Here is a 14,019-nt window from a genome sequence, read left to right as displayed (position 1 = left end):
TGAACTACATATTAGTCAAAATTCATCAGTGGTGAAAAGGTGACATTCATTGTAAACTTGAGTTGTTTTTGTTTTGTTTTTACTATTTTCTGAAATATTCTACCATCTCAGCCCCCTCAATTAGTCTCTAGCAGAGTAGTATTACATTTCATAACAACCTGGAAACTATTAACGATGTTCTGGGAAAATGGAATATAAATACAGCAGATACAATTTCAAGATAATCACCTTATAGAAACTATAATTATATAAAACAGCATCACCAATCATGCACTTACCTGTAAGATGTACTCTCATTTTCGCATCAGTGGGTTTTCTGTGTAGAGTTCAAGAGTAGAAGTCCTTGCATTTCATTGGCTGATCCTTTCTCATTTGGCCGATGTCTCGTTACTGCATCCTGCATCATATCTTCTGAACCCACTGTTTGCTGAGCCCCTTTCTCTGACTGTGATATAGTATGCCTCCATCTCCTCCTCCACTAATGGCCTCTTCAGTGGGGTTGGATAGAGGTAGCTTCCACTTTGCTTGGCCACTGGTTCGGGGTGTCATGGTAAAAAGTGGAAAAGGCAGACATTGGCAAAGGGAATTCTCCCCCCAGAAAACCAGTCTGACCTGTCAATTCTACATCACTTGTTTACAGTACGTGCCCACAAAAAGAAGTGGTACATTTTCTAATGCAAAGGATTTAATGCCGTAGAAACCAGGCTTGAAGATTAAAGCAAAAGCCTTCTCTATCAAGCAATACTGTCAAATTTTGAGTAGAAAATATTAATTACAAAGAGGCAAAAACTGTGAAACTTGGAAAAACGTTCTGAAAATCAATTAAGCAAATTACAAGAAACCAGTTCTGACTTTGCCTGTGATTGTGGGAGTAGTTGTGGTTGCGTCTGGCTGCATGTAGACTCTGGGCCCGCAGAACAGCACGGATCTTCTGAGCCTCCAGGGACAGAGGTCCCGAGTACAACCTGCTGCTTGACCGCTCCATCTACTCTCTGTCATAATGCCTGCTACTCTCTCTCTACCTGACGATATCTGACTCTTCAACCGTCAATGGCCTAAACAGGACAAAGGGGAGAGTTAAGTCAGCTACACACAGACCTGGTTTAAACTGGCATCTCAAAAACACATCCAACCCTCCAGAAATAGACTTCAATAATCTTGAATTAAAAAAAACTTTCACTACTAAACCTTAAAGATAACATGTTACTTTATTTATCAAGAAAAAGGAAACAAAGACATTTTTAGAACATCACAAGACAAAAAATTTAATTATTTGATTAGTTTATGTAAAAATAGTCTGAAATAAACACACTCAAATGAATCCCAATCATCACTGCTCATATACAACCAAACTGTTTTCCCAAGTTGAGTGATGTCCCAAAGATGAAGACTCAAAGGATTGAGCTCCATTTCCTGCACAAACCAAGTGAAGGTGCAGATTTTGAGTCGGTTCATACTTGTACACACTGTACCAGAGCAGGGCTTACTTAGTAAGCCTCCTCCACTGAAAGCACAGTGTTCACATCAGATATCTTCAAGCTATATAACTCCCTTAGTACAGAAACTGCACATTGAGGTTGTGCTGGCTATAAGCGCTCCTCATTCATTCTCGCAGACTACTGCTGCCCTCTCTTCGCAGCCATTTTGCCCTCCAGATCTTCCACTACTTTCTGCAGCAGCCGGGCATCCAAGTGGAAGTAGATGTACAATTCCCTCTCCCGCCTGAGGAGGGCATTGCGCTCAAGCTGAAAACGCTTGGCTTTAACCACCCCCATTATTTCTTGCATTAAGTGCTGCAAACTCTGCAGCTGAGACTCTGCTTCCACAAGCTTCACCGTCAGCTCCTGTAGAGACAAAGGAAGAGAGATGAGAAATAAACAGCAACAGTCTAAGTGAGCATACATATGAATCAATCAAACATAACTAGTTGCAAATAAGGTAATTTAATTTATCAAGATAATTTTACCATCTCAAAATAACAGACATAATGTGTCAAAAGAAAGTACAATACAACACTGTTCCTGATAATACATTTTGTGTCATCATGCAGCAAAGCAGTTCCTCCTGAGAGCAATTGATCATGCAGTGCTTTTATACCCAATGTGTGTCTTTTCATTAAAGGTGCTAAATGCAAGATTGGGAGCATTTCTATTGCCTCCACGGCCCGAACAGCTCTCAACATGGTGACGGCTGAGCCGGCGGCCTGCAGCTAACGTTGCTAACAACGGCAACAATGCTGACAGAGCCAACAGTGTTAACCTGAGGGGGAACCGGTGGGTGGGTGCTACGCTTTCGCAACCGATGGCGTTATCAGCTGTAACTGCCGTACGAGCGCAGTGTAGAGCGGCCGTGAGCTAGCCAGTGGGGCACGCTCACATGCACGAACATGCACTAAAAGGCATGTGCAGTCGGCTCGGCGATGTCAACAAAGCACAGATGATCGGATTACAACACACACAGAGGAAGAGCGACTTCATTCTCTGCTCAGGTAGACATTACTCCACTATATCTTTACATAGCAAATGGCTGTTTGCTGCTTTATTAATGCTCTGAATCCCATATAGAGAACCTTTAAGTACTTGACATTGTGATTTATGAGAAAAATGTGCAAAAGAAAAAAGGTATTGTGCTACCAGCTTCCCTCACCATTAGTGACGAGTAATTTAAAATTCAACTGACTCACATTAAGCAGAGCTTCTGAAATGCACTCTGTATGGTTGACCAAGATGACTGTGCATAAAATAAAAGGAAACAAACCCACCTGTGCATTGGGACAGAGCAGCTCCTGGTCAGTGATGGCCGTTGGACGTACCTGCGGCCCTAACACCAGCTGCTGGAGCTCTGTGTACATTGCCCTGTGGAGCACCTCACAGTCTCCATAAAGACGAGCAGCTGTGTAGTACTGCTCACGGCCAGCACCAGCTAGAGCATCTCGGGTCACCTGGAGGTTGCCTGCGAGGTCACGAGCAGCGTGGTCCAATGCTTCATATGTCCGAAAAGGCTCCGATCGACCATGGGCTGAATCGTGGTCAAGGATCTGGAGCAGCCTGAGGAAAGAGTTGCATACGACACTGATTAACATTACGAAATGAGACAGCCTGCATTTAAAGAAGGACAAAGAGTGTCATGGGCACAAAGCAGCCAATATAGCACCACATCATTGCTAATGTTTACATTCTATATACATTATAGACTGGAATTTGAATTGCTGTTGAAGTCTTGACCAATTTGTTGCTGCATTAACGAGGTTTACACCACGACTTATTATTTTAATAATAAATTACAATTCAATAAATGTATATATGTATTTGTCACTTTGTTTTCTTTTTACAAAGTTAAGAAAGCGATATTTAAGTCAAGCCTGATGTTTCTTTACACATAAAAGAATGATCCCAGTCACTTCCACACAGTGAGGCATACAGTTTATTAATTACACACTGGTATCGGATCGGTACTCGGTATTGGCTGATACCCAAAGCCCAGGTATCGCTATCGGTATCGGGACTGAAAAAGTTGGATCGGTGCATCCCTAATATAGCTGGAGTCTTCTTACCTGCTGAAGGCTGCATCCTTGCAGCTGATGATAGGGTTAGGCCTGGGGTTGATAGCCAGGTCAGGGTGTGCCAGGGACTCAATTCTGAGGGCTGCCGCTTCACCTTCCTTTACCAGTCTGCCATCAACTTCGCCCAGCTGTTTAAGACACGTCCTCCACCTCCTCAACTCCATCTCCTGACCCAGGAGCACCAGGTCAAACGACACCTTCTGGCGGAGTAGGTAGTCTCGTACCTAGGAGGAAAAATGTACATTTCATTTTACTAGGGCTGTTGATTCTCATTTCTACATTGTCTTACAATGATAAGTATGTGGTGGGTCCATGTCTTAAGCATGATTCTGACAATACATATGGCTGATGATCGACACAGGGATCAAACAATGACCTTTATTTGCGAATAATTCTGAATTTGCTAGATCTATTCAGTAAAAAAGATCACTCTTAAACAAGAGGACAAAGTTATAACATTATTATGTTTGTAAGCACCTTGTATCTCATTAAAATATTTTAGAGCAAGAAATATGTATTCTCAGTATCTTAATCAGAACAGATTGATGATGGCTAACTCGGACCCACGCGAAATACATGTTTTTACAGAAAAGTGAAATGGGTGATATCACCAACTAACCTGATCCTGTCTGGAGGTGTAGTAGTCCTGCCTGGCTAGTTGCAGAGCCAGGTCTCCCCTCACTACTGGCACATTAAGCAACCTGGCTGACTCTCTAAGGGCAGCGGGTACTGGTCCATTGAGCAGAGCCTCCAGCTCAGCCTCCACTGCCTGCAGCTCCTTCCTGGACACAACCTCACGGACATGCAGTGAGGAGGACATGGAGATGCTCTGGTAGAGTGAAGAGATAGATATGAAAGAGCGCTAGAGACAGGAAGCAAGAATAGTAATAACTGAACACACTATGAGAACTGATGCTGTTTGCAGGAGATAATAAAACACAATATACATCTGCTTGTTTTACCTTGGTATGAGAGGAATTCTCAGAGAGCCAGTCCAGTCCAGCCTTGACACTCTTTTCCTCTGCCATGGCCTGCATCAGTTGGTGCTGGGCCACAATATGAGACCACTGAAGTCTGGCCATCTCTGTCCTCCTGCGCTCCACCACTCTCTCCTCCCTCTCATTCTCTTCGTCCTCTCTATCTTCACAAGAACTGAGGTCAAGGACTTGGAAGCGCTCAGAGCAAGAAGTCTCAACAATGTCAGAGATGCCCTGGAAGAAATGCTTCTGAGTGAAGGCAGCCAGTGTTTTAGTGTTGAGTTCCTCCTGGTGCAGGTAGGGGTCCAAAGGCAGCTGAGAGAGGAGGACAGCGGGGCTTTTGGAGATAGAAGGGTTTGATAGGGCCATAGGTTCTCCTTTTCCTTTTTGCTTAACCTCTGGCTGAACAGGGAGATATGAAGCAAGCTTTCTCACCTCATCTGTTAGGTTTTGTAATAGAGCATTGGTGTCGGCATTCTCAGCTCCAATGGAAGCACTGGCCTCCTTTAGCTTACATGCAGCGCTCTCCAGCTCTGAAGTTAGTCGTAGGTCAACATCCGCACGGGAGGTGGCCACAACCTGCAACCGGTTATACCGCCGTTGCTTCAGCTCTTTCTCTTTACGCAGTGCCTGGAGCTCTGCCTCCAAGTCCTCTATGGCCACATCCCCCTCAGCTGCAAACACTGAGGATGAAGATGAAGAAGAGGGCCCTAAGATGTTAGCACTGCTCCCATCCGAAGGTCCAGTGGTTTTAAGGACCTCGCCCAAGGCTGCTTCATCCAGAAATGGCTTGCCGGACTTCCGTAGCTCCTGAAAAGCATGCACCTCCTCCGTGGTGAGAACATTACTCTGGTTGAGGGTCCGACAGACAAAGCGCAAGAAGTGAAGGTTCTCAGGGGCACAGTCAAACAGCCAGTCGAAGTCGGAGGCCTTCAGTGATGATGCACCAGGATAACCTAGACGGCCCACGGCCTCCACAAACTGGCCACTGTTTAACATGTTGGTTCAGCACTCTGTGGGGGACACAATGGGGATTGTGGAGGATTAGGTGAAGACCAATACAAAGAGAGTGAGAGTAAATATATAGCATAGCATATTCATGATCTCTTAAAACTAGGGATGCCCCGGGATGATTTGCAGAATATTTTCCTAACATGCAACATTGTGAGAGAATGAATCACAAAGCGCACAAAATAAGTACTAGTGGTAGTATGTCAGAGCACATTGTCATTCATCCTTAATAAGGTTATCATAATGTTCAGTTTTTGTCTATAAAAACAACTCAACATTACAAACGTTTTAAAGATAAACCGTAATTGTGTATGTAGTAGTTGCTGTTGAATTGTATTGTGTTTCTAATATATTGTCAACACCATTCATAACAATGAGGATAGACTATATTAGAAAACACCTCCAGTGACCAAAGTTGAATCAACACCTCTCTAAAACAGCTTCAACAAAATCTGAACATTCATCAAGGAAAGATCTATTGCAGGGTTGTTTGAATTAGACTGGATTAGTTTTAGTCCTAGTTAGACTTTTAACTAATATGATAGATAGATAAGTAGATAGATAGATAGATAGATAGATAGATAGATAGATAGATTTGTAGATATGTAGATAGATAAATAAATAGATAGATATGTAGATATGTAGGTAGATGGGTAGATAGATAGATAGGTAGATAGTAACTTTATTGATCCAGAGGGAAATTCAAGTTTCCAGCTTCACAGTTCCATAGTGCAAAACATGTTAGTAAAAAGGCAGTAAAAAAGTTAGTAGTACAAAGTACAAAAAAATATACCAGATAAAAAAATACAAGGAGATGAAGAATACTGTTAAAACTGAATATAGTTCAGGGTAACAACTGTGATATAACTAAACCCCAGTAATATTAGATGTGCATAAGCAAGCCGAAAAGGGGGCAAATATTCGCTCTTCTGTCATCTGGTGAAGGCATCGTATTTAGCACGATGCACGAGGTCAACTCTTGTGTTTAGCACAGCTCAGTAAGTCTCTCTTAAGTTTATCATGCAAACAGATCTGTCTAAGGCCTATAGAAGGAGGCTAGGACACGGGTCTTGTTTATCGGGTACAGCGCATGCGTAGTGTAACTCAAGCCGCGTTACAATTGGCTCAATTTCGACGTGCAGGCCAGATTCTACTGCGCATGCGCAATACCTAAAATAGATATGATGCGTGTCCTATCCTCCTTTAATAGGCCTTGGCTAATAGCTATAAAGCAGTTAGCTATACCATGCTAACTACCATGGCTCTTGACAGCTGTGTCAAAAGCAAATGTGTTCGTAAACTATCTTAACAACAAAAGTCAAATTTGTAACACAACTATCACTCCATTACTTACAATTTTATTGTTGAAATAACGTCTTGTTAGCATCCCGTCCTAGCCATGGTGCTAGCCTGCTACCCTCGCGCCAAACATCCAAACCGACCGACGTCAACGTGTAGTGACGAGGTGACGTGACGTCCTCCGTCATTACGTTAGAGGCTGCGTAACCAATCAAATTGAAGGATTGAAGCATGCCTTCTCTCCTCCCAAGCTTTCAACTAGTGATGTGTTGGTAGCGAACGAGCCGGTTCTTTGAGCTGGCTCTTTTAAGTGAACGATAAGATCCGGCTCCTGTCCTAGAGCCGTTTTTTTTTTTTATTATTAATTCAAGGCACAATGATAGAATGATCTTCTCCGCACCACGGGCACTCCATGACTGACTGTGCCTGAATGTTGTGTTATTGACGTCCATGCGATCAATCAGGTGATGACAGACAAGGATCATAACATCAAGCAGGGAGGGGCGGGGTGCGCGGTAAATGGACTTGCATTTATATAGCGCCTTTCTAGTCTTCGACTACTCAAAGCGCTTTTACACTACATTTCAGCATTCACACGAACATTAATACACTGATGGCAGAGGCTGCTAAGGTGCCAACTTTACCCATCAGGATTTAATCTAAATACTCATTCACACACAGATCAAGGACACATCGACATGTGACCCGGAGCAGCCGGGGATCGAACCACCGACCTTCCGATTAGGTGGACAACCTGCTCTACCCACTGAGCCACAACGATGAGGGTCCACAGGTTTACAGGTACAGAGCACTATGAAGAGGAGGAGAGAAAGAGAGAGGGGAGTGTGATGCGCGAATAGCAGACAAGATGAGGGACAGTCAGAAACGAAGCAGCATGTAAAATTACGATATTCTGGAAATTATAAGGTTTAGAATAATTATATTGAATAATTTAAGTGATATATCTGCACACATACTAATCATAGGTCAAAACAAGTAAAGCTAAATTTGGCTGAATTATAAAAGGCAGAAGTGGTAAAAAATGAAGAGCCGTTTGGGAGCCGAAAGAGCCGGCTCTTCTTGGTGAGCTGAGCCAAATGATCTGGCTCACTAAAAAGAGACGGAATTCCCATCACTACTTTCAACAACCCTCTGCTGCCCGCTCCCTGTCCTCACTCTGAGTTCACGACGTCTGCCTGTTCTTTGTGTACAACGACAGCTGGTAAGTCATACGGATAACTCTGATAGGGATGTATTCTAGTACAACATGCTCATACAGAGCTAGATTAACCTGCTAATATAGGAGAGGGGGCATCAGTAAACATAAGGGAGACTGGCAGCCCACAGCAGGGAGTTCACTTCTCACTTCTGCTGTTAACTAGTGATATCCAGTAGTTATATTTATATCATCACATCCTACACATGTACTCACTGTCTCCTTCTTTAACCGTATTAATAATGTAACCATTGTTTTCCAGAAAGAAATATAGTATAGTATAATCAGAAAATGTTAGACTTGCTTCTTCCTGTTTTTTAAATGTTTTGTTTGTGTGTGTGTACAGGCATGAATACATTCCTTTTAAATTACTGCTTTGCATAGCAAATTTTGAATGTACCTTAACAATGCACATACTGTTGTCATACAGTACTGCATTTAAGGAGAACCTTAACATTTCAGCAATAACTTCACTTTGTTCTGCTTTAATAAGAAGGAATAAGATTTGAGTTTCAAGTTTATTTGTCAGATGCATTTCACCCTGGCTCTCTCTCAGCCCTTAAAATCTATAAATAGTTGATGTAGTTTGACCCACAGTATCTCCACAAGTTAGTTTCACATATTGAGTTGTCTTTCTGAATGTTTCACCTTCATAATTCAATTGAATGAATAAGTGATTATAGCTTTCACTTCAATTCCCACATTAGTAACTGTGTAGTACATCTAACTTGTTTTTTGTACAGCACCAGGAATTAAATCGTGCTGCACCAAATTGTCACCGTCAGTCTAATTTCAAACAACTGCTCTATCTCTCACAGCTGCATCATGGTCCAAGCCAAGAAGTGGATCCTGACCAAGCACTTTGACGGCTTCCCGAAGGACAGCGACTTTGAGCTCAAGGTGGAAGAGCTCCCTGCGCCCAAAGATGGGGGTTAGATGATCTCTTTTATTCTCTTTACTTAAGCTTGAAGAGGAGTGCACACTATGTGTCCTCATATTGCCTCAAACATTAAACACGAAGCTCTTCAAATGAGTCGGTATTTCCCTTGATTGAGTCACATACCAAAGAAGAAAAACGTCGGTTCAAGTGTACACATGTTTTGATGTCTCTTGTTTCAGAGGTGCTTTTGGAAGCGGTGTTTCTCAGTGTCGACCCATACATGAGGTGAGTGGAGAGCAGGGGGGGTGTGCATCTGAGAAAAACCTTCTGAATTATTATCGTGAACTCTCTTTAATAACAAATCATTCATTAATCTGAAAATGCATATATATAATGTACGTATGTATTGTAATACACAGTTTGTCTCTCCAGGCCGTTCAGCAGGTTTCGCATGAATGAAGGCGATGTGATGATTGGAACTCAAGTGGCCAAGTAAAGAACACACACACACACACACACACACACACACACAGAGGAATACCTTTACCTTGCATGCCCTGATGTTTAAACAGAACCAGTACTGCACCTGCTATTAATTACTGAAGCCTTTGATTCAAAGCAATTTGAATGTTGCAGACAATTTGAAATGTTCTTGGCTGATTGTTCAGACGCTCAATCTGTTTCAGTGGGAATGTTTTTGACGATAAACATGCAGAATAAATTACTCTGTGACCAAACAATCTCAAAATAATCTGTTTGAAACGCACGTTGTGTGTTTTTTTTACTCTGTTGTGAACCAAAGTGCGTAACAAAAACTCCTCTGCCACATGTTTTGACATCATACAGTTGTCTAGGATACCACAACACACTTTTGTGTGTGTCTGCCATCCATATGGCTTTAGAGGACTTTTACAAGGACTGAATTTGGACCAAGTGAGACTCAACTTGATTAACAGATTCTGTTTTGTTTTTTCTGTAGGGTGATTCAAAGTAATAACCCAGCATTTCCTGTGGGAAGCCATGTTGTTAGTCCATGTGGCTGGAGAACCCACATGGTCTGTGATGGGACCGACCTCGTTCTTGTCATGCCTGACTGGCCGCAGGACGTCTCGTTGTCCCTGGCTCTGGGTGGCATCGGCATGCCAGGGTAAGACGGATGTTGGGTTGCCTCTATGGGTAGAAATTGAATGCAGAGGAGTTATATCTGACACCTCAAAGACAATTTACTGTGACTTGTTCTTCCAGCTTTTACAACAGTTTGATGGACATGAAGCCGCATTTGAGCTGAAAACATTCTGGTTCAGTAAATATTAGTTCACTAACTAAGACCACGGCAATAATGATATGGGTTTAGAATAGTTTATTGAAGATTGGAGGGCTCTGATTTTTACAGAGCCCTCAATGGTTCCTGTGTTCCAACGATATATTCGGAGGATGTGAAAACTGAGTCAAGGAGAAGTGAATGGCTCAGGTGCGCTTAAATACTTTTGTGCAGGAATGGGATGTGTTCCAGGCACGGTCTTTGTTCCTGAACTTAGCCATAAAATTTCATTTATAGATGCAAGACCGGATATACAGGAAGTCAGCTATCAGTGTAAATAGCAGTTGGATAAGAAACGCTGCTTGGTAGCCAAAAGTAGAAGGAAGGCTTGGCTACTCCTACGTGTGAACTTTTATGCAGAAAGCAAATACCTCCCTGAGTAAATGTTCGATAAGACTTCTACTGTAATCTGGAAAAAGTATTTCCATTTCCCTGCTGTTGAAGCTGCAGTGGGCAGAAATGGTGCAAATATGATTAAAAAAAATATATTTTTATAAAACGGTCACTATATCCTGACAGTAGTGCATGAGACAAGTAATCTAAAAAAAATTATGTGTCCTCTGGTGCTCCTAATGACATCTGCAAGATTTCACAGACCGGAGGAAAACAACCAATCATAACCAAGCTGGTGTCTTGCCGTCTCTGAGCAGCTGTCAATCACTCGCGACTCCGATCAAATGTTCAAACTAGGCAGCGCTGATCAAATATGAATCAATATTCTGTTACTGTAATGCCTATTTCTCACCTCGTTTGATCGGAGTTTGTGAGCGATTGACAGCTGCCTCTGTTGAATGAACAGCCAATAGGAACGCTCTCTCTGAAATGACCTGTGATTGGTCAAAAAAAGATTTTTTAAATTCTGAAAACAGAGCCATGAGAAGGTGCAGAAGTCTAGTTATCTCTCAGACTTGAATTACAATATGCTGAAAGGTTATTTTGGATTTTTTTGCCCAATGATGCCAGAAACTTTCTACCTACTGCCGCTTTAAAGGGAGCAAGCTGTTTCTCTTAGTATAGCAGAACAGCTGAGTTTTGTCTCTCTTTGAGCAAATAAACATGTCCGGCTGGCGAGCTGAAGTCATTTTATAAACACTGCTAACCTTGGTATGGAAGCAGTTACAAAGAGTTTATATTACAAAGGTCGAAGAGGCTTGTTGGATTTGAATCTTTCTCTTCCTCCTTGCAGACTGACGGCTCTGTACGGGATAGAAGAAGTGTTGGGGCTCCAGAAGGGTGAGACCCTGCTGGTGAATGCTGCAGCGGGGGCGGTGGGCTCCATGGTGGGCCAGATTGCCAAGATCAAGGGCTGTAAGGTGGTGGGTTCAGCAGGGTCGGATGCCAAGGTGGCTTTTCTCAAAGAACTGGGCTTTGACGAGGCCTTCAACTACAAGACTATTGGCTCCCTGGAGGAGGCGCTGAAGAAGGCTTCTCCAAACGGATACGACTGCTTCTTTGAAAATGTAAGCCACACTGTAAAAAAAAAAACATTTTTTTACATTTCTTTTCAAGAAATCTTACATTTGTTGTCTGTATTTCAAAATGACAGAATTTTTTTTTAAAAATGACATGTTTCATTTGTGATTTATATGTAAATGGTCTTAGATTTACAGTATTTTTTGTAATCACAGGCGTCCCTGAGTCACACACAAAAAAAACATTAGAGGTGTAGCTCCAAGCCCGTAAAGTGTCCTTGAGCACTTCCCATTTAAACTCCCCTTCTTTCTCCGTTTGGCAAATCAAGCCTTCCTGCTTACTCTGAACAGTGTGGGCTGAATGTTTAAAACCTTCATTATTGCTATTGTGGTTTAACTGACCTTTCTTCTTCTTTTTAGGTGGGAGGCCCTTTTTCAAGTGTCGCCTTGCAACAGATGAAGAACTTTGGAAGAATAGCCGTGTGCGGAGCTATTTCCACCTACAATGACACCACGCCCCAAACAGGTGTGTGAACTTTAATTTTCTACATCAATAATCCTGCTTATTTTTCTGCTTTTAACTTGATACCTGCTTGTGATGGAAACTGTAAGTTATTCACCCTTTTACAACTTCACATGTTCAGATGATTTTATTTTATTTTTTCACTAGAGGGCGACATTGTGTTGCTGAAATGTTGGAAGAGATGAATAAACAGACAAACTTTGCCTTGACAGAATTGTTTCCTTTGGACCACCATTGATTTTTCTCAAACCATCTCTCTCTCTCTCTCTCTCTCTTTCTCTCTCTCTTAGGCCCGTACCCCCAAATGACCATGATCGTCAAGCAGCTTAAGATGGAGGGCTTTATGCAGAGCAGGTGGAAGCACAAGCAGCCTGAGTCCCTCAAGAGGCTGATGGGATGGTTGGAAGAGGTTAGTGACTGAAAACTATTCATTATGATGCTGGATATAATTCAGAATTTTTGTGTGTGCATCTACAGTAAAGATTTAATCTCGATTGGTAGGGTTGCCCATGTTTCTGCTTCAGTGTAATTTATTTATTCTGCATCTGCAGGGCAAACTGCAGTGTCGGGAACACATCACAAAAGGCTTTGAAAAGATGCCAGCTGCTTTCATGGGGATGCTGCAGGGAGAAAACGTCGGCAAGGCTACTGTCGCAGTCTAATGTGGATCTTTGTAGAAGAATCAGTATTGTTAATAACGGAGGCATTGTTACAGAATTCATACACGAAGACTTTTCATATTAACGTGATGTTCATGACAAAAAAATGTGATTTATAATTTGAAACTGGACTATTCTAGGTTTTCATTCATGGTAAGATACTTTTTTGTAATGCATTTAAAGAATAAAGACAAAATAAAACAAATGGACTTACTTAGTTACTTTAAAGAATCAGGATTGTAGACACAAATGTGAGCAAACCAGTAGCACTTACTGACAATTTTTAACAAATTTTCTAGGTTTTGACCACCGTCCAAACAATTCATATTTTATTCTCTGTAACGTAATTAACCATGGGCTTCGTATTTAGTGGGAGCCTTTTGTTTTTCCAAATTTTCTATCATATATTTGTCACTTATGCGTTGGGCTTTATATAGCAGACTGTGAGTATCTATACAGTGTAAATCTGTTATTCATTTATGCATATGCTGCATTTAGGGCCTGAGGAGAACAGGGGGGGGGCGAGCTATTGAAGATGTGTGCTTTCAATCCTAATAGGAGTGGAGTCTAGATAATAGAGCAGGCACTGTTCACCTCCTGCAGCTTTTTGTTTGATCAGGAAATAGACACTCATTTGAATTTCGAGCCCCAGCTCCATGGTTACATAGGATGCTGTTAGTCCAGTAGGATAGCACAAGGTTTACCAACTTTGGTGTAGAAGTGTGGAGTTTTTTATGCCTTATACTGACCCCATAGACCAATCACAAAATTGCCCTTGTGTCATTACTTGTTGAGGGATATACTTTGGGGGCCACACCCCACCTGGTACAAATACAGTAGAGGCACTATATCGTGATTTTATCAAAGTGGACAAGATTAACTGTTAAGAAGAAATCCTTAAAATCTAGTTTCTGGAAATGTAAAACTATCAAAAAGAGTGCAGTTTTATGAATTTAGTTGGTGTAAAGGCAACATAAGTCACTTCGTCATCAGATGGTTTCCTTAATACATGTCCAAGCCATCTCCATCTTCTTCTTATCAATATTGTTTCCATGTCCAAGCACCCTGTCGTTTTGTGTAGTTCATGGTTTGTAATCTTCCTAGGCCAGAATATCCTCATGATCTTTCTGTATTGTGAAAGCTGGAAAGCTATGTCTCT

At 41.9% G+C, this 14,019-nt stretch overlaps 2 protein-coding genes across 4 annotated transcripts; one reads left to right on the top strand and one right to left on the bottom strand.

Annotated features, from left to right (window-relative positions):
* Positions 1 to 1,185: 1,185 nt before the first annotated feature.
* haus3 (HAUS augmin-like complex, subunit 3) lies at positions 1,186 to 7,064 on the bottom strand. 3 transcript variants are annotated; one of them, XM_074624302.1, is made up of 6 exons: positions 6,905 to 7,064; positions 4,525 to 5,552; positions 4,182 to 4,424; positions 3,554 to 3,786; positions 2,762 to 3,047; positions 1,186 to 1,844 (listed from the first exon to the last, which is right to left on the bottom strand). In XM_074624302.1, the coding sequence occupies exons 2-6, from the start codon at positions 5,536 to 5,538 to the stop codon at positions 1,617 to 1,619; spliced, it is 2,004 nt and encodes a 667-aa protein (XP_074480403.1). In that variant the 5' UTR covers positions 5,539 to 5,552; positions 6,905 to 7,064; the 3' UTR covers positions 1,186 to 1,616. The 3 variants fall into 3 exon arrangements, with proteins under 3 accessions (XP_074480403.1, XP_074480405.1, XP_074480404.1); XM_074624304.1 differs by having other exon boundaries at positions 2,813 to 3,047; XM_074624303.1 differs by having other exon boundaries at positions 4,182 to 4,391; positions 6,905 to 7,063.
* Positions 7,065 to 7,952: 888 nt separating this feature from the next.
* Positions 7,953 to 13,065, top strand: LOC141760831 (prostaglandin reductase 1-like). Its single transcript, XM_074623923.1, has 9 exons — positions 7,953 to 8,071; positions 8,884 to 8,996; positions 9,185 to 9,230; positions 9,378 to 9,437; positions 9,925 to 10,092; positions 11,453 to 11,726; positions 12,099 to 12,204; positions 12,492 to 12,610; positions 12,753 to 13,065. The coding sequence occupies exons 2-9, from the start codon at positions 8,891 to 8,893 to the stop codon at positions 12,861 to 12,863; spliced, it is 990 nt and encodes a 329-aa protein (XP_074480024.1). The 5' UTR covers positions 7,953 to 8,071; positions 8,884 to 8,890; the 3' UTR covers positions 12,864 to 13,065.
* Positions 13,066 to 14,019: the final 954 nt, after the last annotated feature.

Source organism: Sebastes fasciatus, chromosome 22, assembly GCF_043250625.1.
Source record: "Sebastes fasciatus isolate fSebFas1 chromosome 22, fSebFas1.pri, whole genome shotgun sequence".
NCBI lineage: Eukaryota > Metazoa > Chordata > Actinopteri > Perciformes > Sebastidae > Sebastes > Sebastes fasciatus.
The sequence above is the reverse complement of the archived record's forward strand: the minus strand, read 5'-3'. Positions and strand labels throughout refer to the sequence as shown.